Genomic DNA, 23,212 nt, shown 5'->3' with positions numbered 1-23,212 from the left:
ATCATTTGGATAAAGATAGACATAATGTAGAATAAAATTCGCTAATATGGAATTGGATAGTGGGGTCGTTCATTTATGCATATAAAAATAAAGGTTATGAAATGTTTAGAAAGGGACACTGTATGTTGTGAAAATAAATGTAAAACCTTACAAAAGCAGATAACTTGCCAAAGGTAGATACATTAAGCGTGGAATAGAAGATACTCCGAATTTGTTAAAAATGCTCTAGGTGCCTTAACTTCTTTTCTTTTGGAACACCAGATTATACTGAGAAAGGTTAAAGGATTTTTTAAAAATGATAGTGTAAAGGGATGCAAAATGATAAAATCTGTGAAAAGAATAAAAGCTCCTGGTGTCTTAGCTGAGCAAAGCTGTCCAGATCTTGAGCATTGATTACATATCTCCACAAGCAGTTTGAATGGAATATGGACAAAACAAGAAATTACACAGCTGACGATACAAGATGCACTAGCTACTCCTTTTTTCAGAGGGAAAAAGAAGTAATACGTAGTAGGAATGGAACATACTGACATTATTCAACTCCAATTGTAAAATATTTGCAGGAATATTTTAAAGGCAGGAGGCTAGCAAATAAGCCAAGAAGGATTTGTTTGTTTGTTTTTGTTCTTTAGTGGAAGAAAATAATGGATCAGATACAATCATTGCTTTTGAATAAATAAGCCAGAATTGCTTTATAAAGATATTGTCTACATATGCTTTAGAGAAGAAGAATAAAAAACTATTTGATAAATAAAAAAAGGGGGCATACAGTACCTAGGCTCATCTCATTAGTATCTTGACATCTCTCTTTTACGCCAATGCCTAAAGTATGTTATTTCTCCCAAGAAAAATCAAATCCTTTAACTTGCCATTAGCTATTCAAAACTTTAAAAATAAATATCCTTCAAACCAACAACTTCAATCCTGAGAATATCTCCCACAGATATACTTAGACAACTAAGTGTATGTACAGGGAGGTTAATTGCAGCATTGCTTATAACTGCAGAAATTGAGGGAAAACCTGAGTGTTCAACTAAACAGGAATGGATAAATAACTTATGACATTCCCCCACTATAGATTACTGTGCATGCACTAAAAGAATGAAGTAAATCCTGTGCACTGAGATAGAAGACTATCTGTGTTATCTGCTCAAGTGAATTTTAAAATGCACAACAGTATGTATAGTAACCCACTTTAAAAAGGCCTTTATATATTTTAATACAAGCATAATGTAGATTATGATATGTAGAGAATGAGGTCTTGAAGTATGCTTACTAAACTGTTAACAGTAGTTACTTCTAGTAAGTGAAAGAGGTAGCCTTTAAGTTTTAACTTATATCCTTCTGTATTTTGACTTCAAAAAACATACAAGCACATATTTAATTTTTTAAACCTGAAATTTATATGAGGGAGGAAACAAACACAAGTTTGAGAGCCAGCATTTTCTCCCCAACTCCCGTTTCACTACCCTTTCTCTTAACCTTTACCACTACCACAAACTACCACAAACGAATACTTTAAGCACAACTCATTTTATTATTGGGAGAGGTTTCACAAATAAGTTCCTGGTTTCCAGTTAACTTGTTGTAAAGTTTACATCCTACCCATTGTGACTACATGGCTTTAAAGTTACCAGTGGTAGCTTCTGAGAAAAATTTTGTTTGTTTGTTCATGCATTAATGGAACATATATTAAGTACCAACAGTATGCCAAACACTGGGGAATTCAAAGATGCTAGTCTCTCAACTGTTTCAGCTGATGCTTGACTGTCCTCTCCCACACCCTAGTGTGCTCATTCAGTACTTCCCAATACTCTACATTTGAAAGGTGATTCCCACAAATTTATTGCAATTTAGACCCCATATATCAATGCCGAGATCGCGCCACTGCACTCCAACCTGGGCGACGGAGCGAGACTCCGTCTCAAAAAAAAAAAAAAAAAAGAGAAAAGAGCGGAAGCGACTCTTCTCATGCCTTCAGCATGAGAATATTCCCTTAAAATTGGCATCTCTTTTTACAAGATGAGCTATTATTATTTTACTTCTGATTTTCTAAATAACAGAGACAGCAGACGAATTAGCAATGGAAAATAAAAGTAGTAGCATAGGATATATAATGTTTGAGTTTACAAAGAAAAAGGGGCATTTGTGAAAGATTTGATATTTGTTAACAAACATGTCAATCATTGTTGGAAAAAGAAAAATATGATATATAATCTTGTTTTAAAGTGTATGTATAATGTATAAATATTTTTGGAATAAAAATATTCATCTCTTTCCCTAGAGGGAGAGTGGCTGGATCAGATCATCTCTTTGAAGTTCCAGTTCTGTAATTCAAGCATTTTCTTTAAAAAGCAGTTTTAAAATTAAAATGAGAAGCTTAACTGGGGTTTATATTACACATATGTGTAGGATCAATATTTTTAAAACTGCATTCTTAATATGTTATGCCTTTTGCTCTTTAAATCTGTGAAACAAAACATAGTTTTATTTGAAGTCATTAAAATATGAAGGGGACAGAGTAATCAATGCTATTGGTTCTTATTGTATTATATTATTAGAAAGCAATTTGTGTATCTGTCTTCCTGATTTTTTATAATGAAACATTTCTATCTTTGAAAGTACAGACTCAATCTTGCCAAAATGTTCATTTTTTGTATCATTGTTAAATTGTATATTGTCCCCTTTTGGTGTACTTTACTAGCCTGTTATAATCTTTTTAAATTCATTATTCTTAATCGACAAATAAACATTATATATAATTTGTCATGTAAAACATGATATTTTAATCATATCATGATAAATGGGGTATCCATCCCCTAAAGCATACATTTCTGTACCCACAAAAGTTAAAAATAAAAGATAAAAAATGAAAAACATGATGTTTTGAAATATGTGTATGTTGTAGATTCAACCTGTTATAATCTTAAAAGTGATTGTCATTCTTCCAACTTATATCAATAGAACAACTGTCTATTTGTCGTTAGTTGAGACCATCAGGGTGTAGTGAAAAAGCTAATCAACAAGGATTCTTCTCACCAGAGCTCTGTCACTCCTCTGAATTGTGGCTGCTAGCCTGTTAATTCTCCACTAAACCTTTAGGCATTTGGAGACTATTAAGTCTCACGTTGGGGTTTCCTGGGCTTTTTTTTTTTTTTTCAAACAAAGATAATTAAGTCTCAAGCTTTAAACTTGAAAGATATTTGGTCAGGCAGCAGCAATGTACTGAATATAGGCTTCTCAAAGAGATGAAATAATACAATTAGTAAAAAGAACTATCGTGTACTTAATACAGTTGCTCTCTACTTTTCTTTCTCAACCTCCCTCAAAACAAAACAAAACCAAGATGCTTCAATCAACCACTATAAAAGGACTATTAAATTATCGTGAAAAGGAATGTTGGACAGTCTAATACTCTCATTCTGCAGATGGGAAAGTAAAAGTGCACATTGTAATTATTTTTCAAAATAAGGTAAAAGCTGATAATTGTGTAAATAAGCAAAAGTATATACTTTTTCCTTAATCGTTTTTAACCTAAATTAGTCTTAATTTTGTGTTATTCCTACAGTGAAAGAAAATATGCATTGTCACATATCAGGAAAGTTGCGCAGTTATTTTTTCTTCTCCCGAATAATTATTCTGTTGGCTTTATGTTCCACATATGTTGCACCACATTAATATTCAAACAATTTTAGCACACGAAGATTTGTAACCTCATTTTACCTTGATTAGTGACTCAACTCATGTTCTTGTTGTAGGGCTTTGACCAGCTTCGACTTGAAGGATTGCTTTGTGATGTGACCCTGATGCCAGGTGACACAGATGATGCTTTCCCTGTGCATAGAGTCATGATGGCATCTGCTAGTGATTACTTCAAGGCTATGTTCACAGGTAGTTTGCCATTTAAAACTCTGAAACCACATTAAAACAATATGAAAAATCCGTGTTTAAATCTTTTTTATTTCTAACATGAAATTTAGTTCTTTTGGAAACAGCTTCAAAAAAAGTACACAACAGTATGTATGGTTTTCGGTGGTGCTGTTTTAACATGGAAAATTGATGCACTTTTTTCATACTGTCCATCTTTATCTCACAGCTTTTCTTTTTCAAGCTCATATCTAGTGGGCCATCAGAGACTGTGTCCTGCTAATACAATCTCTACTCTATGTCAAAAGATAGGAAGTGAGAACATTTTGGAAGCACTTGCATCATATATGACCTCCATTAGTATAGAGATTATCTTTTTTAAGTACTTTCTTTTAAAGATAAAATGTGCAGCAGACTGACTCTAATACGACTGCTTACACAAAATAAGACTTTCCCTTGATTTTATTGCATCTAATTAGCAGCAGAAGTGAGTTTGACCATAATTATCCACCTTCATTTAATTGAATGTCTTTTTATTTAAGGTGGAATGAAAGAACAAGATTTAATGTGCATTAAACTTCATGGTGTGAGCAAAGTCGGTCTAAGGAAAATTATTGATTTCATTTATACTGCAAAGCTTTCTCTTAATATGGACAACCTTCAAGACACGCTGGAAGCTGCCAGTTTTCTACAGATTCTGCCAGTTTTGGACTTCTGTAAAGTATTTCTCATATCTGGGGTAAGATATTTTGAAATCCGATTTTTCCTGTAGTAGACTCTGATGTAGCCTGTTTAGATTAGGACTCATGAAATCTGCTGTGCAGGAATGTGAAACTTGCCATTAGACAGATGTGTCTTGTAGTATGTGGTCTGTAAGCAAGGTGAGATTGAAACAGGTACATTTTTATGAAATAGAATCATTTAATAAAAGCCTCTGTGTTGGCCGGGCATGGTGGCTCACGCCTGTAATCCCAGCACTTTGGGAGGCGGAGGTGGGCAGATCATCTGAGGTTGGGAGTTCAAGACCAGCCTGACCAACATGGAGAAAGCCCGTCTCTACTAAAAATACAAAAATTAGCTGGACATGGTGGTGCATGCCTTTAATTCCAGCTACTTGGGAGGCTGAGGCAAGAGAATCGCTTGAACCTGGGAGGTGTAGGTTGTGGTGAACTGAGATGCCATTGCACTCCAGCCTGGGCAACAAGAGTGAGACTCCATCTCAGGAAGAAAAAAAAAAGCCTCTGTGTAATCAAATGACATTGGATACTAATAATGTTTGATAAAGATATATACTTTAACTGTTTGATAATGGTATATACCATAATCTGGTTTTATTCACCTTAACGACTATACAAGCAGGCTTCTTAAATGTAATTAAATGGAAAAGTAACCTGAGCTTCTAGAACTCTTTAAGATTTCTTCTTTTAATATGGGAGCTAGATCTTAAGAAGAACTAATACCTATGGGCAAACCTGTAAGAATGTAAGTCTTGATTCCATAGAAACATATCACCTACTGAATAGTGTTTAGCCATTTTTTAATAGATAAGATAGGGCACATACAACTACCAATCGATGAAGTACTTAGTGGTAGTCACTCAGTTCCTGAAGAGAGTGTTTTATTTTCGTTGAGACCCTTAAATTTTACTTCTGGGGAGATAAATGGCTACATTGGACAGAAATATTGCCAAGACTTCCAGAGGTCTTGGAGCTTGTTTTTCTGATTAAGAATTCTGGCAATATTAATTTTTGGTATATTTTCTAACTCATTATGTTGATGGATATGTTTTTTATAATTGTTTAACTCATATCAATCTTAATATAGGTAAATAATTGCTGTCAGATCTTTACAACTTACATTTTTTGAACATGCAACCTTCTTTAAAACACTAACTTTCAAGAGAGCATATCCTTAATTATTTTATTATTAAGGTACTTACTATCTTAAAAGTCAGCCAATAACTAATTTAACTGGCCTATTGAAAGTGTGTTTTTTGTATGTTTGATTTTAGAAAACTCAGACTACTGTCTCACAATTACTTATAAAATTTGAACGAATTGCTACTTTTAAGGGTTTTTATGGCACCATGGTGCTAAATTGTTGACTTGTATTGTCTTCTTCATTGCACAAGTAGCCCAAGTGAAGTTGGTTAATTTCCATGCTATTGCTTGCCTCCATTACTGAATTTAGGTGCTAAATTTTATTTTAATTTGATCATACAAGGCCCATCCCCTCAAGAGCTATTGGGATTTCACCTCTGGTTGTGTCACTGGCATGATATAACAACTTCATTTCAAGGAAAAATGAATCATATTGATTGTGATTTTCAAAATGCCTCAAGTCCAGAATTTAATTTAGTAGTAACACTTAAAGCTTGTACTTATAGACTCTTAACATTGCTTTACACTGATCTTAGCAATACATAGTCATCCTGAGCCAAATTAAGGAAAGTGCCATGATTTCTTTGGAACTAATCATTAACAAGAGACATTGTTGGCCTATCCTCTAATACTGAAGTTTAGTACTTAGAACTTCAGATACTGATTGACATCAGTTCCTTTACCTGAAAGAAAATGACCAAACTGGATAATACACAATACAAAAAAGTTACAGTAATATTATTGTCACAATAATAGAAAAGAATTTTGTTCTAGATAATTGTATTTAAAGCAATTTTATTTAAAGATGAGACCATAGTCACTTCGTATTGCTAATTTCCAGTAATTAGACTGTTGGTTCCTTAACCTGTGTCGAAACATTTATTATAATTGTCTAACAATTTAGAAATGTCTTCATTTTTATAAACACTTAATATTGCCTGAAATATCATGTTCGTTATTTTTTTTGCATCCTTTGCAGACATCCTAAAACCTATTTCTAATGGAGAAGAGGCTTCTCTGTAGCAAAGATTACTTGTGATAGAGTTTACTCCTACCTCTCAGTTTTAGAATTTTCTTGCCTATGAACTTTTAGGAATTACCTCTTTTCTTTGCATTATTCTACCTTACTTGTCCTTCATCCTTTTTTGCAGAGGATATGTCTGTATGGTTTTAGAGTAGAAATCTCTTCCCTCTCAGAATCCATTGTAATTTTTGAGAAAATCTGGCAGATTATTAGTTCCAGGAACATGCAAAACCCAAGTTTTCCTTTACCCTTCTTTCATGCATTCTGTTTTTTAGTTAAACCTATGTTCAGTCTTGCTCTATTTATTTCCCCTTTCCTTCTCAGCAATCAAGTGAAAAAGGAAAAATAGTAGCCCAGTGTATTTTCTACTTATAAAAACTGAACATCTCAAGATACTATATTTTTTAAAGGAGGATTTTTTGAAGTTCTTCCATGAGCTAAGTTATTATAGATAAATTTTAATATAGTGTTCTCATGTTCAAGAACTGTGTGCTGAAATCAGATGTTTTAGAGGAAATAGGCTTTATGTTTTTAATGATATAGTGATATTATAGTTCACATAACCAAAACACTATTTGGGTTTGAACTTCTAGACAGAAAAATTCCCTTCTAATACAATTCTGTTCTATCCTATTCTCAATCATTTGTGTGGAGGAAGAAGAACAGTGGTACCTAAAATGTGAATCAGTAACAGTGGTACGTAAAATGCGAATCAGTAAAGAACCCAGAAAACATGTATGTATTAGTTTTGAATGATACCTCTAGATACAGTAGTAAAGCCACACTTGCCTTTGGTGGGATAGAGATACCAGTTTTCTATAACAGAGCATCAGTGTTAATAGAACAAGAGCCAACCTCCCTTCTAACTTTGCCATCATTTGCAGTGTTTCTTAGTGGTTTATAGGATGTGGCATTTTTGTTTTTGCTATGTTACTTTCTTGGAGTTATGGAAAAGAGGACAATGAAATGAATACAGAAGGATGACAATGAAGGATAGATATGAAGCATAGTAGGTAAAAATTTCTGTAAAACTAAAACCACTTTTATATACTATGGAGATAATGGAAAATTGCCTTTGTTTAGTCATACCTAAAAATTGCATTGGTTCTGTCCTTATGACATTGTATAACTACAACATGTTAAATACTGTGCCCATTAGCTAGTTTTTTTTTTTTTTTTTTTTTTTTTTTTTTGAGGCTAAGTGTCGCTCTTGTTGCCCAGGCTGGAGTGCAATGGCAGGATCTCTGCTTACTGCAACCTCCGCCTCACAGGTTCAAGCGATTCTCCTGCCTCAGCCTCCCGAGTAGCTGGGATTACAGGCATGCGCCACTGTGCCCGGCTAATTTTGTATTTTTAGTAGAGACGGGTTTTCTCCATGTTGGTCAGGCTGGTCTCGAACTCCTGACCTCAGGTGATCCACCCGCCTCAGCCTCCCAAAGTGCTGGGATTACAGGCATGAGCCACCGCGCCCAGCCCCATTTGCTAGTTTATAAGAAAGTTGTGCAAGTTTTGTTTATCCTTTGTTTGCAATTTGAAATTTTTAGCATCTAGCATTTGCCTCACGGAACTTTTGTTGTGGAGGATTTTAGGCTAGTTCACAAAACAACCTAATTTAATGTTAGGTTGCTGAAATAGGGCATCTGTAATTGAACTCAAAAGATTACAATTTAAATATACAAATATATAGAATGAACAAAACAGAATAAAGGTGAGAAAGAAATCACTTTATGTTTGTATAAAAGCATTTTTTAACAAGAGAATGAAGATGTCATTGGACTTTAGACTTGGGGATAATCTTTCTTAAAATAGTTTTTTAATTGTGTTTTCCCCCCTTGATGCAGGTAGATTACTGGTTCCACCTGCACAATTGTTATCAGTGATAGGGATGGAGAGCTCACAATGAAGTAGAGAGAAAGTTTATTGAGGTGACTGGCGGTGATGAAGAGTTGGAGACAGAAAATAAAGGAGGTACATAAGTGGGAAGGAGACAAGAGAGAGGAATAGGGAGAATATGTTTCTCTCAAAAGAAAAACAAAAAGAATCAGAAGTCATTGGAGAAGACAGTTTCTTTTGCTTTGCCTCTGTTACTAAATTACTGAGGATTTCCTGCATAGTACATATATTTCACATTCTTCATTTAATCTAAATTGTATTTACCCGTAAAGATTAACAGACATGTTTTTTAAGATTTTTTTTCACCTTTGAGGGCATTTAATGCAAGTTAGAGACAAATTGTGTAGATAATTAAAATTAAAAATGAATCAAAATTATTTCCCTCCCCACCAAACCAGTCTTGACTTCCTTATTGACAGGGCTGATATTGGGCAAATAGTACATAGAAGGCCATCCCCGTTGCTTATGGTCGGCCATCCATTCTGATTGGTTGATACCCATCTTGTGTGGTTGTTAAATATTCTAAATATCCCTCCTATAACCTTGAGCACCCATTCTTGCCTATCTGCTATCTGGGACTCTGTCTGGGAAGAGGCCTAGCCTGGGCTCAAACCTCTTCAGCCTCACAAAAGCCATTGTAATAACTAACATTGCATTCAATAAAAGAACTGCATTCAAAGTGCAAATAAATAGAGAATTGAATATTTTGGGCTGGAGACACCAGTGGCATTCACCTCAAATAGCATTTAGAAACTGAAGAAAGACAAAGACTGAGAGAGAGGTGTTTATTATTCAATTATCCCTTTGTTCTTACCAAAGTGTCTCTTCTTTGTGTCTTGTGACGGTCTCATCTGTGGAAGGAGGCTTGAGAAAAGATACCTGTACATTCTCTGCCTGCTAAAGTAGCTTGTTTGATTTCTTCCCAGTCTTATTCTGTGGACATGGTTTCATTCTCTGCATTGATTGTACTAGATATCAGGCTGTCATTTTAATAAACTAGATAGCACCAAGTAGAATTTGGCACATTGAATGGCTAAGGAGTTCCCCAAATTTTTGGCCGATTTCTTAGTCTTTGCATTTCTCTTGAGAGTACAAAAGCAGATACTGGCTGGTCCGAGTGCAGTGGCATTTACAACTAATTGATCACAACCAGTTACAGATTTCTTTGTTCCTTCTTCACTCCCACTGCTTCACTCGGCTAGCCAGAAAAAAAAAAAAAAAAAAAAAAAAAGCAGATACCCATTTTTTTCTAAATGGGAATTTCTTTGTATAAAACGCCAATCTTTAAAAGTCCTAGATTTCAGATGAAATCTTCCATTAAAATTGCAAATTATGTTAATGACAGTGTTTTGGGTACATCAGTTATAATTTGAATAGTACAGCAGCAGTGAGGACCAGTATGTTATTGAGAATACCACTTGCAATGTTATGATGTTGGAAGTGCCTTTAGGATTACTATGAATGTTGTTTGGTTATAAAAGAATAATTTATAATAATTTATATCAAAGAAATGTAAATGAGCAGTTGATTATTTTAAGAACAATTTTATAGGTTCCCATAGGTGCTTGAAGAATTTTATCGTTTTTTGTTGTTCTTTTTTTTTTTTTTTTGATGGAGTCTTGCTCTGTCACCAGGCTGGAGTGCAGTGGTGCAGTCTTGGCTCACAGCAACCTCCGCCTCCCGGGTTCAAGTGATTCTCCTGCCTCAGCCTCCCAAGTAGCTGGGAATACAGGCATGTGCCACCACACCCGGCTAATTTTTGTATTTTTAGTAGAGATGGGTTTCACCATGTAGGCCAAGATGGTCTCGATCTCCTGACCTCATGATCCACCCACCAAGGCCTCTCAAAGTGCTGGGATTACAGGCGTCAGCCACCACGCCCGGCCTTGTTGTTCTTTTTAAATGCCAATGTAGTTATTTGGATTAACTTCTGTTATAACTCTGTTTTCAAGTGTACCTTCTTTGGAATTGTGGCCGGGTTTTCAGATGAAATAAAAGATGAACTCATACTACACTTGATCTTAGCCAAAAGGCCGAGAAGTGATAAAAGATGAACGCAGATGAAATTTCTACTTAGAAATTTTTCAAATAAGCTTTAAACTTCATATTTTATATTTTCAATGTGTATTCTATTATATATGTAAATTGCATTATAAATCCAAGTATCCATTTATGAATATCCAATTATCCATTTATCCTTTCATGTATCCAATGGATACACAAACACATGTATCCATTTAAAAATACTATCTGGCCGGGCATGGTGGCTCACGCTTGTAATCCCAGCACTTTGGGAGGCCGAGGAGGGCGGATCACGAGGTCAGGAGATCGAGACCACGGTGAAACCCCGTCTCTACTAAAAATACAAAAAAATTAGCCGGGCGTGGTGGCGGGCGCCTGTAGTCCCAGCTACTCGGAGAGGCTGAGGCAGGAGAATGGCGTGAACCCGGGAGGCGGAGCTTGCAGTGAGCCGAGATTGCGCCACTGCACTCCAGCCTGGGTGACAGAGCGAGACTCCGTCTCAAAAAAATAAATAAATAAAAAATAAAAAAATAAAATAAAAATACTATCTAGGCTTAATGTTTGGAGATCTAGCTGAGTCACTTTTAAGAATCATGATGAAGTGGATTAAAATGAACCATTATAGAATATTATGTATTTATCTGAATATTGTTTACTATAATTCCATCAGTTTTGGTCTATTTATATTGTTAATTATTACTGTAGGCTTTGCTTCTTTAATTTCTATATTCTATGATTAATTTTTAAGCTTTGATTACATATACTTGCTAAGAATTAATTTCCTAATACATATTTTTCTTCTCTGTCTCATTTTGAAATTAATAAGGTTTTAGTAATTTGCTACATTAATTCAACAGGTATCCTATTTTTAATTGCATCTATCATTGTATCTTTACTTTTTATATTTTTGATATTTGTAGTATTTAGCCTTTGTTGTATACTCACATTATGGTAGCTGTTGTACATGAGCTATAGAAAATACTTAGTCTTGGGTACCCCATAAATATATATACCAACTATGTGACTACAAAAATTAAAAACTGAAAGAAATAAAAAAAGAAAATTCTTAGTTCTTCTATCAAGAAGATAACAGTTCGGAAGGTTATGGAATACCTTTCCCTGGTGATTTTAAAGAAAAAAGTAGGCAGCTATTTGTATTGGTTAGATGGTCTGTCAAAGTCTTTTCTAGTCTTATGTGTCTGTGTATATGAATGTATTGATATACAGAAGGTATTTTCCAAATGCCTGTAAATAAAATGTAAGTTTCTTTCTTGTGTTATTCTAGCAATCATTTTCTCACTGGATAAATTTGAAGAGGGAAAAGGTGAAGGAATTAAATACTTTGATCCCATTTCTAAATTATACAGTTTGGCTTTTAATCTTTAATCTTGCTCTATTTTACATGCTATAAATTTAGATTTCAGTTTGGTGACTAGCAACTGGTAGTATCATTTTGCCTTCTTAAAGTACCCATTCTTTGTTGTTTTTTAGTAATCATATCAATAATGATGAGAATTTGCATACTTGGGAATTATATTTGTGTTGTCATCAACTTTTGCCTAACTGTACTAATAAACATCTTCAAAAGTATAAATCACCTTCACTCTGGGGACGAGATAATTCCTACTTGTCTTGGGAAGTGAATTCATGACCTCAAATTCCTTCCACTCACGGTGAATTGGGAAAACAGGTATTGACTGTAACTCCATTTATGTAACTTAAATTTTTGAACCACCAACCTGCAGCTCCTCAAATTGGATTAAATGGACTTTTTATTAACCACGTTAGAAATCCAGGGTGTTTATACAGTGTTATGCTATCTATTTCTAGAGACTCATAATTTGTTAACTTATTTTTCTTTTTTTTATGTTACAGTTATGTGTTAGGTATTTTTAAAATATATGGCTACTAAGTAAAATAAGCAATTAAACATTTTTGTAAAGCAAATCAGCTACTTAAAAGAGCACAAATTCTTTTTGAGTAATAAATCAATGATAGACTGGATAAAGAAAATGTGGCACATGTACACCATGGAATACTATGCAGCCATAAAAAGGGATGAGTTCATATCCTTTGTAGGGACATAAATGAAGCTGGAAACCATCATTCTCCGCAAACTAACACAGGAACAGAAAACCAAACACCACATGTTCTCACTCATAAGTGGGAGTTGAACAATGAGAACTCATGGGCACAGAGAGGGGAAGGAACATCACACACCAGAGCCTGTCAGAGGCTGGGAGACTAGAGGAGGGATAGCATTAGGAGAAATACCTAATGTAGATGACTGGTTGATGGGTGCAGCAAACCACCATGGTAGTTACATGGTGTAATACCTATGTAACAAACCTGCACATTCTGCATGTATATCCCATAAGTTAAAGTCTAATTAAAATAATCTATGAAAATAACAATGTGTGTGTGTGTTAACCTTAGAGATTTCAGTGATATTGTATCCTAACTGGGCTGTCATTTTATGTGGAGGAGTAATGTTTTAGCTCTATTTCAGTTTTTAAAGAAATGTCAACAGGAGGATTATTTTATTTTCTCTTAACCATCTGCCAAATCTGTTAACTATACAGGTGTGAGGTTAACAATACATTGATAAAGTTTGTGTGGCATTGAGGACACATAACCTGACAAAATTTTAAAAACAACCAAACATTTAAGTCTTTTGCCTGTGATCCGTGTGTTTGTATGCATACACACTGGCATTTTTTATGGTAGGCTTGTTTTTGCGGTTTGTTCTTTGTATTATATTTGCTAATATTATTTTTCCTATTTTTCCTTTGACGAGTCAGTTATTAGAGCATTGAAAAGAGGTTCTACTGAGGAAAGGCCTCTCTGTCACTTCTCTTCTTTGTCAGCTTTTCACTTTATGGTATATTTTGCTCTATGGTGGGGAGATGGTTCTGGGCTCATGTTGATGCCAGAGAGAAACAGAATGTGCTGAAAGTAAGAGTGGCTAAGGAAAGCTATGTTGCCCAGATGGAAGCAGTCGTCACAGATACCAAAATCTCATTTACATGAGAGATTTGTTGTAGATATGCCCCTCTGCCCTTAAGAAAGACATTTCCTTGCTTATGTTTCCAGATAAATAATGTTGAAAATTAATTTACCCTGGGAATAGTTATCTTATTAAATTATTTTCATTATGAGTAATAACTTTGAAGGAACCAAAATGAATGATAGTAATGAGTGATGCCTATTTACATGAAAGGGAAATCTAGGGATTGGGTATTAGAGCTTTTCTGTTCATGAATCTGCTAGCTGTGTGGTATTTTTAAGAATAATGACTGAGAAGTGGATTGAGATGAATCATAATAGAACAACCTTCTATTTTCCCAAGTTTCCATCTGGCAGGAATTTTATCAGTATTTTGGGAGTGGGGGTGGGATACATTTTTGAGGAGAGAAGAGTAACTAGTTTGGCCATATTCCAGTTATAACATTGTTTCTTAGAGTAGCTTCTAACTTACTGACTTTGATCATTTTCTTTTAGTCAGCCTTCTACTGGATTAAGTAAAGGTGGTTTGCAAATTATCTGTATGTAGATCATTGATACATTTAGATAAGAATCCTATTTGTATCTATATGAACATTAAAAGCATAATTTATTCTTATTCTAGAACAGGTGTTTGTGCTATCAAGATGTGATTGCCATGAAAGTAGTCATGTTTTAATTTTTTTTAATTGGCTTAATAGGTCACTTTAGACAATTGTGTTGAAGTTGGACGGATTGCCAACACCTACAATCTAACCGAAGTGGATAAATACGTTAACAGTTTCGTCTTGAAGAATTTTCCTACATTGCTGAGCACGGGGGAGTTCTTGAAACTCCCTTTTGAGCGTCTTGCCTTTGTGCTTTCCAGTAATAGCCTTAAGCACTGTACTGAACTGGAGCTCTTTAAGGCTACCTGTCGTTGGCTTCGCCTGGAAGAGCCTCGGATGGACTTTGCTGCAAAATTAATGAAGAACATACGATTTCCACTGATGACACCACAGGAGCTCATTAATTATGTGCAAACAGTGGATTTCATGAGAACTGACAATACTTGTGTGAATTTGCTTTTGGAAGCCAGCAATTACCAAATGATGCCATATATGCAGCCAGTTATGCAGTCAGACAGGACTGCCATTAGGTCTGACACCACTCACTTGGTTACATTAGGAGGAGTGCTGAGGCAGCAGCTGGTTGTCAGTAAGGAATTGCGCATGTATGATGAAAAGGCCCATGAGTGGAAATCGTTAGCCCCCATGGATGCCCCAAGGTACCAGCATGGCATCGCCGTCATTGGAAATTTTCTCTATGTGGTTGGTGGACAGAGTAATTATGATACAAAAGGAAAAACGGCAGTTGATACAGTCTTCAGATTTGATCCTCGATACAATAAATGGATGCAAGTTGCATCTTTAAATGAAAAGCGCACCTTCTTCCACCTAAGTGCCCTCAAAGGATATCTGTATGCAGTTGGTGGGCGAAATGCAGCAGGTGAACTGCGTAAGTGTGCATTTATATTAAGCATAGAGACAAATTTCTTCACTCAGAAATTCTTATCAAATCATAAACTAAGCAGTCCTGTAAAATCAGATAAAAATGTAGCTAGGGTTTTATTTTAAAACTATTTTTCTGAGAAAATATTGGAGATCATCTTTATGCCTTATCTGGGCATATATCATTGGTGAGGGAACCAATTGTATGTTACAAATACATCAGTATATTGTAGCATATTTTACTTGTGCAGTGTATATGGTCTTCATCTTGAAGGTTCATCTAAAAAGTATACTTAGCTCATTTAAATTATAATAAGGTCTTGGATAGAACTTTGGCATGTTTTCTCATTTTCTGCTTTTAAAAGGCCATATGATATTTTACTGAACAGGTTACAATCCTTCATTACAGAAAACTTTCATTGTTTCTTCTTTTACAAAATTTGTTACCTATTAGAGGCCACATAGATAATTTTCTTTATAGATTAAATGTACAAAGTTCAACATTATCCAAAGTTTGTTCACTGTGAATATTATGATCTATGACTGTTTTAAAAATAATTCTCTTGACGTAATATCAGATAGTTTTCTTTTCCATAAGCCCATCTGGTAAGCTTTTTTTGATGGTCACTTTTTTGTCTTCCCAGTATAAAACTGGTCATAAACATACTTTGATATAGAATACTTTGACTATATAAATTAACCCAAAAAGGTATAATTTTATTATTTCAGCTAAAATTGGGATAGTATAATTTTTCCAAAAATAAAGGCAGGAAGTCCACATTTTATGTTGTGACATATATTTGTCATTACCATTATTGTTTGGCCTTGTTTTCAATTCTTTTACTCTCTATTATAAATAGAGTCTGTCACAGGGAGGGGAACATGACACACCAGGGCCTGTCTGGGGGGTGGGGGGCTAGGGGAGGGATAGCATTAGGAGAAATACCTAATGTAGGTGATGGGTTGATGGGTGCAGCAAACCACCATGGCACGTGTATACCTATGTAACAAAACAGCATGTTCTGCACATGTACCCCAGAACTTAAAGTATAATAATATAAATAAATAAGTAAATAAATAAAATAAAAAATTACAAAAAAGACAGGAAGAAAGAAAGAAAGAAAAAAAAGAAAGAAAGAAAGTACACAAGCAAGCAAGCCAGATGTGGCTCATGCCTGTAGTCCTAGCTGTTAGGGAGGCTGAAGCAGGATTGCTTGAACCCAGTAAATAAATAAATAAATAAATAAATAAAGTCCTTGTAGTTGACCAATTCCAGGCTCCATAGAGCTGGGAAAGTTCAAAATATTGGCATTGGCTCTGGATAAGTTCAGAGTAATTTTCAGAATCTTTATTTTTCAATATTCTACGAAATAAAAGATAGTTGAATGTATTTGAGACTAAGCTATTTATCAGAGAAAAGAATAACTGTTCTCAGCTTTTATACTTTCCTGTTTATAAAACCCTTTCTTGTTAGTGACATGGTCTTTTTCCTGATCTTTTCTACCCAAAGTTTTTTTTTTCTTTGTTGTTACAATGATATTTTTTTCTAAGACCAGATTTTCTAGATTGTTGGACTGTGTTGTATGATCATGAACTGCATAGGTTTTCCAGTATATTTTAATAATTGGACTTTTAAAAGCAGTTAAGGCATAAGTGTCCTTAGTGTACAATTGTTCTGTAGGCCTCCTCAGTCAACCCACACGCATTATTTTCACGTTATTATGCTATTTTAAATTTGTGGTATCTGGAAATATCTAGAAGGTGCCAGTAGTGACTTGGCTGTTTCTTAGAAAATCCCTGTATAAGATAATCTTTTCTTAAATATTTTCTTCACAAATAATAGGTCATTAACTTGGGCAGTCTTCTCAAAGGAAATAGCTCCGTTTTTCAAAGTTGGTCCTTGCTTGTTGATATTATCACCCCTGTTAATATGCAGCTACTTAGTTTTCAATATATAGTTCCTGATACTAATTAAAAGCCATATTCTTCTGGGAGTTTTTAATCTTCAGGCCAAGGAGAGTCATTACATAAAACCAGGATGCCAGAGGCTTCTTTCTTTGAACCTATCCCAACCCTCTTTCAGTTGCTCCTATGGTATACCCGTCTAGGAACTAGAAATAGACCACCCTGTTGTGCAAGTGGTTCATACACAGGAATCCTTGCTCCTGACCTTCAGAAACCACCCCTCCATCTCTGATTAAAAACAGTCTTCTGTGTTTCATTTTGAAAGGGTAAAGAAACAAGGGAATCATGCTTTTCGTAGGGTATTCCTAAATTCATATTTAGGCTTTAACAATAAAATTTCTAAAGCTTAACCTAAGGATAATGACTTAAAAAAATTTCCCCTCTAATGGTAAATATAGGTCCATTTTAATCGTATTTCATAAACTGCGTTTAAAAAAATGCACATGTCATTATAATACAGGCACAAACCATCTATTCCAAGAATTCTAATTCTAGTTATCATCCAATTATTTGATATTTTATTCCATTTGAAATGATCTATAGATTACAAATCTATAATGATCTTATAGATTTGTAACCTATAAGTAGCTAAACTTTTGTAGAAAATGATTGCATCCCTTAAAATCAGCATACCCATCAAATGCATTCTGTACTAAACATTTTATTATACAATATATTGGAAGTTTAAAAAATATTTTGTGATTGACTTAGTAAGTGCATTCAAATTTAGAGTCTTGATTTCAGGAGAAAAAAGGCCAAAAAAGTCATTAAATAAAGCCAAAAAGCAAGAGGTTTCATTTGTTTCTGATCCACTCCACCCCCTTTGAGTTCTTTCTATGTTATACTCAAATAGAAGCAAGAAGTAGATTGTCTTGTCATGTCACATTCTATATTACTGAGGTAACCAAACTTGGTGAAACCTGCCTTGATTACTAATGCTCCCAAAGAATAATATTAATGAAATTTCCTGAATTCTATCCATGATCGTGTTTCTCTTTATATAAATAAAAAGTGAATTTGTGTTAGTTGGCATTTCCAGTTTTCTTGGACCCATTGTTTTTGCAGAATAGCAGATTTTTATTCTAAAGAAACTCTTGCCTATATTTCTGAATGTTCCTGCCAGAAACTGAGTTTTTAACATTTCCCCTACCCTACAAGTGCTTTTTAAAAATAGAATTCCTCCTTCAACGCACACATTAACATCTGTTATAATAAATTAACATTCCCATTGTAACTGATTAAGTTGACATGTTCATATGCCTATGTAAATAGAAGGAGGTGATGGGAATGGGTGGCAGGAAAAGGGGACTGATGGGAAAGTCATTTAACAATTTAATAGGTTGATTAGTACCAGTATATCACTTCATACACACAGTAACCATTGCCTGTATATAATTATAAAAAGAAAAATTTAATGGGTACAAAAATAGTTAGAATGAATTAATAAGGCCTAGTATTTGATAGCACAGCAGGGTGACTAGTCAATAGTAATTTAATTGTATGTTTTACAATAAATATGAGTATATATAATTGGATTATTTGTAACACAGAGGATAAATGCCTGAGAGGATGGATACTCCACCTTCTATGATGTGATTATTATACATTGCATGCCTGCATCAAAACATCTCATGTACCCCATAAAAATATACACCTACTATGTACCCACAAAAAATTAAAAATTAAAAAAAAACAATGGCAACATTTGCAAGACAGTTTAGATCACTTTAATGCATTTGGCCTTTTAAAATCTTTTCATGGGGTACTTGGACCAAAGGAAACCTAAGCCCATTGTTCATCAAAAAAAGACTGTGTGTGTGTGTGTGTGTGTGCACGCGCACACGCACTAGCACACATGTGCTCACCTGGTTTAGTGCTGAAATATAATTCCTTAAAAATGCTGCTTTCCTTTGACACTGGTTACAATGGGAAACTAGGGGAAGCTTAGAGTAGCTGTCATTTAAGTGTAAAAGGAGTCAGTTATTTCTGGCATCTTTCAAAATTGTGTCATATAAGAAATCAATCTTCCATTGAGGCTTCCTATATTGAAGAAGAATATGACAGCTCCAATATCTTTCACTTCAGTTAAATATTAATAAGTTAAGGTTTCAAATAATAAAATAACTTATAGAAAACATGTTAGATGTTTTTCAAATAAATGCACAATAAAACTACTAAAATTTATTAAATGCCTCTATACCCTCCAAAGGATTTGGGGATTTCTTGATCACTCACCAGCGTTCTATGTTTCTAGAGTCCATCTCCCCTGTATGAGAGCCGTCATTGTTCAAATGATTTTCTTTAGGCTAATCTCTTTCCTAATCTTAAAGAACAAATAAATTCCACATCATCTTCTGGGACCAATTCTAGATTCCTATGGAATTATCTCAGAAAATAAGAACTCCTGGTATATGTGAGATAACCAACCTAAGTATAATTCTTAAATTGGAGAGATTCTTTAATGTAAACACTAGGCCACCAAACTACTGAAGTTAATTCTCTAGATTAGGGGTCAGCAAACTTTTGTAAAGGGCCAGAAAGAGTCTATTTCCAGCTTTGTGGGCCATTCAATCTCTGTCACAAGTAATCAACTCTGCTGTTGTAGTGTAAAAGCAACCCTACATAATCCATAAACAAATGAGTGAGGCTGTGCTCCAATAAAGCTTTATTTGTGAACACTGAAATTTGAATTTTATAGAATTTTCATAAGTTACAAAATAGTCTTGATTCTTTTTCAATGTGTAAACAATGTAAAATCATATTTTTATCTTTTGGGCCCTACAAGACAGGAAGTAGACTGGATTTGGCCTATGGACTGAGGTTTGCTGCCACCTGCTCTAGATTTTTCCAGTTGCCTCTTTACCATTTCCAACTCTTATAGACTACGATTGAAGCACTGCTTTGTGGCTCCAACTCTTTGCTTTGCATTATCCCTTGCTCCCTCTTCCCATCAGAGTTGTTGGTAGTAACCTATATCTGAGTGTCGTGTAAATATGGAAAATGGAAATAAGAGCATGTGTATCTACTTTTTAATTAGATGTATTTTATTTTAAAATAAAATACTATTGATTTTACTGATAACAATAGCAATTCTGCATGGAGAATTGCATGACAATAAAAGTTGACAATAAAAATTAAACTCCTGGAACAGCTGAAGGAGATAGATTTTTAGCTGGAAAAAAGCTTAAGAATGATGGACTATTATATAGTAATTTTGTTATTGGTGGTTAATAGCTATCTTGCACTGAGGGGCTCCTGTATGAAAAAGTACAAATGGATTCTTATAACCACTATTAGGGGAAAATGCAATTAAGTCACTGACAGAGGAATTATCTTTCTACATAGGAAAATATTAATAATAATAAAAAGTGAATAAGTATTCAAATTCTAACTCCACTATAAAAAGAATAAGAAGAAACTAATGGAAATCATGTTGGAAAAGTTTGAATTAAACATAAGAAAGGACAGTTACAATCCCAAAATTTCAAAGTTTAAGTCAGAGTCCCGCATTAAGAAAAGTGTAAAACTATAGTGAATCCTGTCTTTGGCTTCAAGTAGATGGAGATGATATCTGGAAGTCTTTTTAGACCCCGTTTCTGATAGGATGTGTGGTTTAATTACTTCTAAAACCTTCCCATTAATGACTTTGCTAGTGCCAAGTACCAATCAATGCACTAGGTTTTCTGTTATGTGGCGAGAGAGAGAAAGAGAGAGAGAGAGAGAGAGAGAATAATAATGTAGGATTTTGCTCGTCCGTTAGGTAAAAGTCATGCCAAAGGCAAATGGAAATGAACATTTGAAAAGGCATCCAGTGACTAGAAATAGTAAAAGAAACAGTACTGGGGCATGTGGCAGTTTAACTTGTTATTAATTTTAGAAATAGGGTTTAAAAGAAATAGAATTGGCAAGGATCCCGGCCTAAAGCAATGAACAAAGCCAACAAAGCAGTAGGTAAAAATGAGAATTGCAAAAGCCTTTGAAATAAGACTTAAAATTCAAAGCTAAAGTAAGTGGAAAAGGAAGTCAGTAGACAGATACAAGAAATGGCATAATATAGGTGTGCTTGGAGGAGAAAAGCATACTTTGCATAGTGAATTTGATGATGAAATGAAATTATTGAATAGAGCGGAAAAGTAGTCTCTCTCTCTCTCCTCTCTCTCTCTCTCTGTGTGTGTGTGTGTTTTGCCTGTCACCATGTTATTTATTTTTTTTTTCACATTTCTTTTTTTTTATTATACTTTAGGTTTTAGGGTACATGTGCACAATGTGCAGGTTTGTTACATATGTATCCATGTGCCATGTTGTTTTGCTGCACCCATTAACTCGTCATTTAGCATTAGGTATATCTCCTAATGCTGTCCCTCCCCCCTCCCCCCACCCCACAACAGTCCCTGGAGTGTGATGTTCCCCTTCCTGTGTCCATGAGTTCTCATTGTTCAATTCCCACCTATGAATGAGAACATGCGGTGTTTGGTTTTTTGTCCTTGCGATAGTTTACTGAGAATGATGGCTTCCAGTTTCATCCATGTCCCTACAAAGGACATGAACTCATCATTTTTTATGGCTGCATAGTATTCCATGGTGTATATGTGCCACATTTTTCTTAATCCAGTCTATCGTTGTTGGACATTTGGGTTGGTTCCAACTCTTTGCTATTGTGAATAGTGCTGCAATAAACATACGTGTGCATGTGTCTTTATAGCAGCATGATTTATAGTCCTTTGGGTATATACCCAGTAATGGGATGGCTGGGTCAAATGGTATTTCTAGTTCTAGATCCCTGAGGAATTGCCACACTGACTTCCACAATAGTTGAACTAGTTTACAGTCCCACCAACAGTGTAAAAGTGTTCCTATTTCTCCACATCCTCTCCAGCACCTGTTGTTTCCTGACTTTTTAATGATGGCCATTCTAACTGGTGTGAGATGGTATCTCACTGTGGTTTTGATTTCCATTTCTCTGATGGCCAGTGATGATGAGCATTTCTTCATGTGTTTTTTGGCTGCATAAATGTCTTCTTTTGAGAAGTGTCTGTTCATGTCCTTTGCCCACTTTTTGATGGGGTTGTTTGTTTTTTTCTTGTAAATTTGAGTTCATTGTAGATTCTGGATATTAGCCCTTCGTGTGATGAGTAGGTTGCAAAAATTTTCTCCCATTCTGTAGGTTGCCTGTTCACTCTGATGGTAGTTTCTTTTGCTGTGCAGAAGCTCTTTAGTTTAATTAGATCCCATTTGTCAATTTTGGCTTTTGTTGCCATTGCTTTTGGTGTTTTAGACATGAAGTCCTTGCCCACGCCTATGTCCTGAATGGTATTGCCTAGGTTTTCTTGTAGGATTTTAATGGTTTTAGGTCTAACATTTAAGTCTTTAATCCATCTTGAATTAATTTTTGTATAAGGTGTAAGGAAGGGATGCAGTTTCAGCTTTCTACATATGGCTAGCCAGTTTTCCCAGCACCATTTATTAAATAGGAAATCCTTTCCCCATTTCTTGTTTTTGTCAGGTTTGTCAAAGATCAGATAGTTGTAGATATGCGGCATCATTTCTGAGGGCTCTGTTCTGTTCCATTGATCTATGTCTCTGTTGTGGTACCAGTAGCATGCTGTTTTGGTTACTGTAGCCTTGTAATATAGTTTGAAGTCAGGTAACGTGATGCCTCCAGCTTTGTTGTTTTGGCTTAGGATTGACTTGGCGATGCGGGCTCTTTTTTGGTTCCATATGAACTTTAAAGTAGTTTTTTCCAATTCTGTGAAGAAAGTCATTGGTAGCTTGATGGGGATGGCATTGAATCTATAAATTACCTTGGGCAGTATGGCCATTTTCACGCTATTGATTCTTCCAACCCATGAGCATGGAATGTTCTTCCATTTGTTTGTATCCTCTTTTATTTCATTGAGCAGTGGTTTGTAGTTCTCCTTGAAGAGGTCCTTCACATCCCTTGTAAGTTGGATTCCTAGGTATTTTATTCTCTTTGAAGCAATTGTGAATGGGAGTTCACTCATGATTTGGCTCTCTGTTTGTCTGTGATTGGTGTACAAGAATGCTTGTGATTTTTGTACATTGATTTT

The 23,212-nt window shown here is 34.9% G+C and overlaps 1 protein-coding gene and 1 pseudogene across 9 annotated transcripts in view; one reads left to right on the top strand and one right to left on the bottom strand.

Annotated features, from left to right (window-relative positions):
• Positions 1 to 23,212, top strand: part of KLHL13 (kelch like family member 13) — a 233,728-nt gene that overhangs the window by 204,160 nt on the left and 6,356 nt on the right. For 7 of the 9 annotated variants that reach the window (XM_055268037.2, XM_063634849.1, XM_055268036.1 and 4 more), the window contains 3 exons: positions 3,759 to 3,891; positions 4,410 to 4,606; positions 14,391 to 15,186. In XM_055268037.2, the coding sequence (XP_055124012.1) occupies positions 3,759 to 3,891; positions 4,410 to 4,606; positions 14,391 to 15,186 (1,126 nt within the window). The remainder of the gene's footprint in view (positions 1 to 3,758; positions 3,892 to 4,409; positions 4,607 to 14,390; positions 15,187 to 23,212) is intronic. The other 2 variants (XM_055268038.2, XM_063634850.1) reach the window with 2 other exon arrangements.
• On the bottom strand, positions 10,630 to 10,709 carry LOC129476638 (uncharacterized; annotated as a pseudogene).

Source organism: Symphalangus syndactylus, chromosome X, assembly GCF_028878055.3.
Source record: "Symphalangus syndactylus isolate Jambi chromosome X, NHGRI_mSymSyn1-v2.1_pri, whole genome shotgun sequence".
Lineage (NCBI taxonomy): Eukaryota > Metazoa > Chordata > Mammalia > Primates > Hylobatidae > Symphalangus > Symphalangus syndactylus.
The sequence above is the reverse complement of the archived record's forward strand: the minus strand, read 5'-3'. Positions and strand labels throughout refer to the sequence as shown.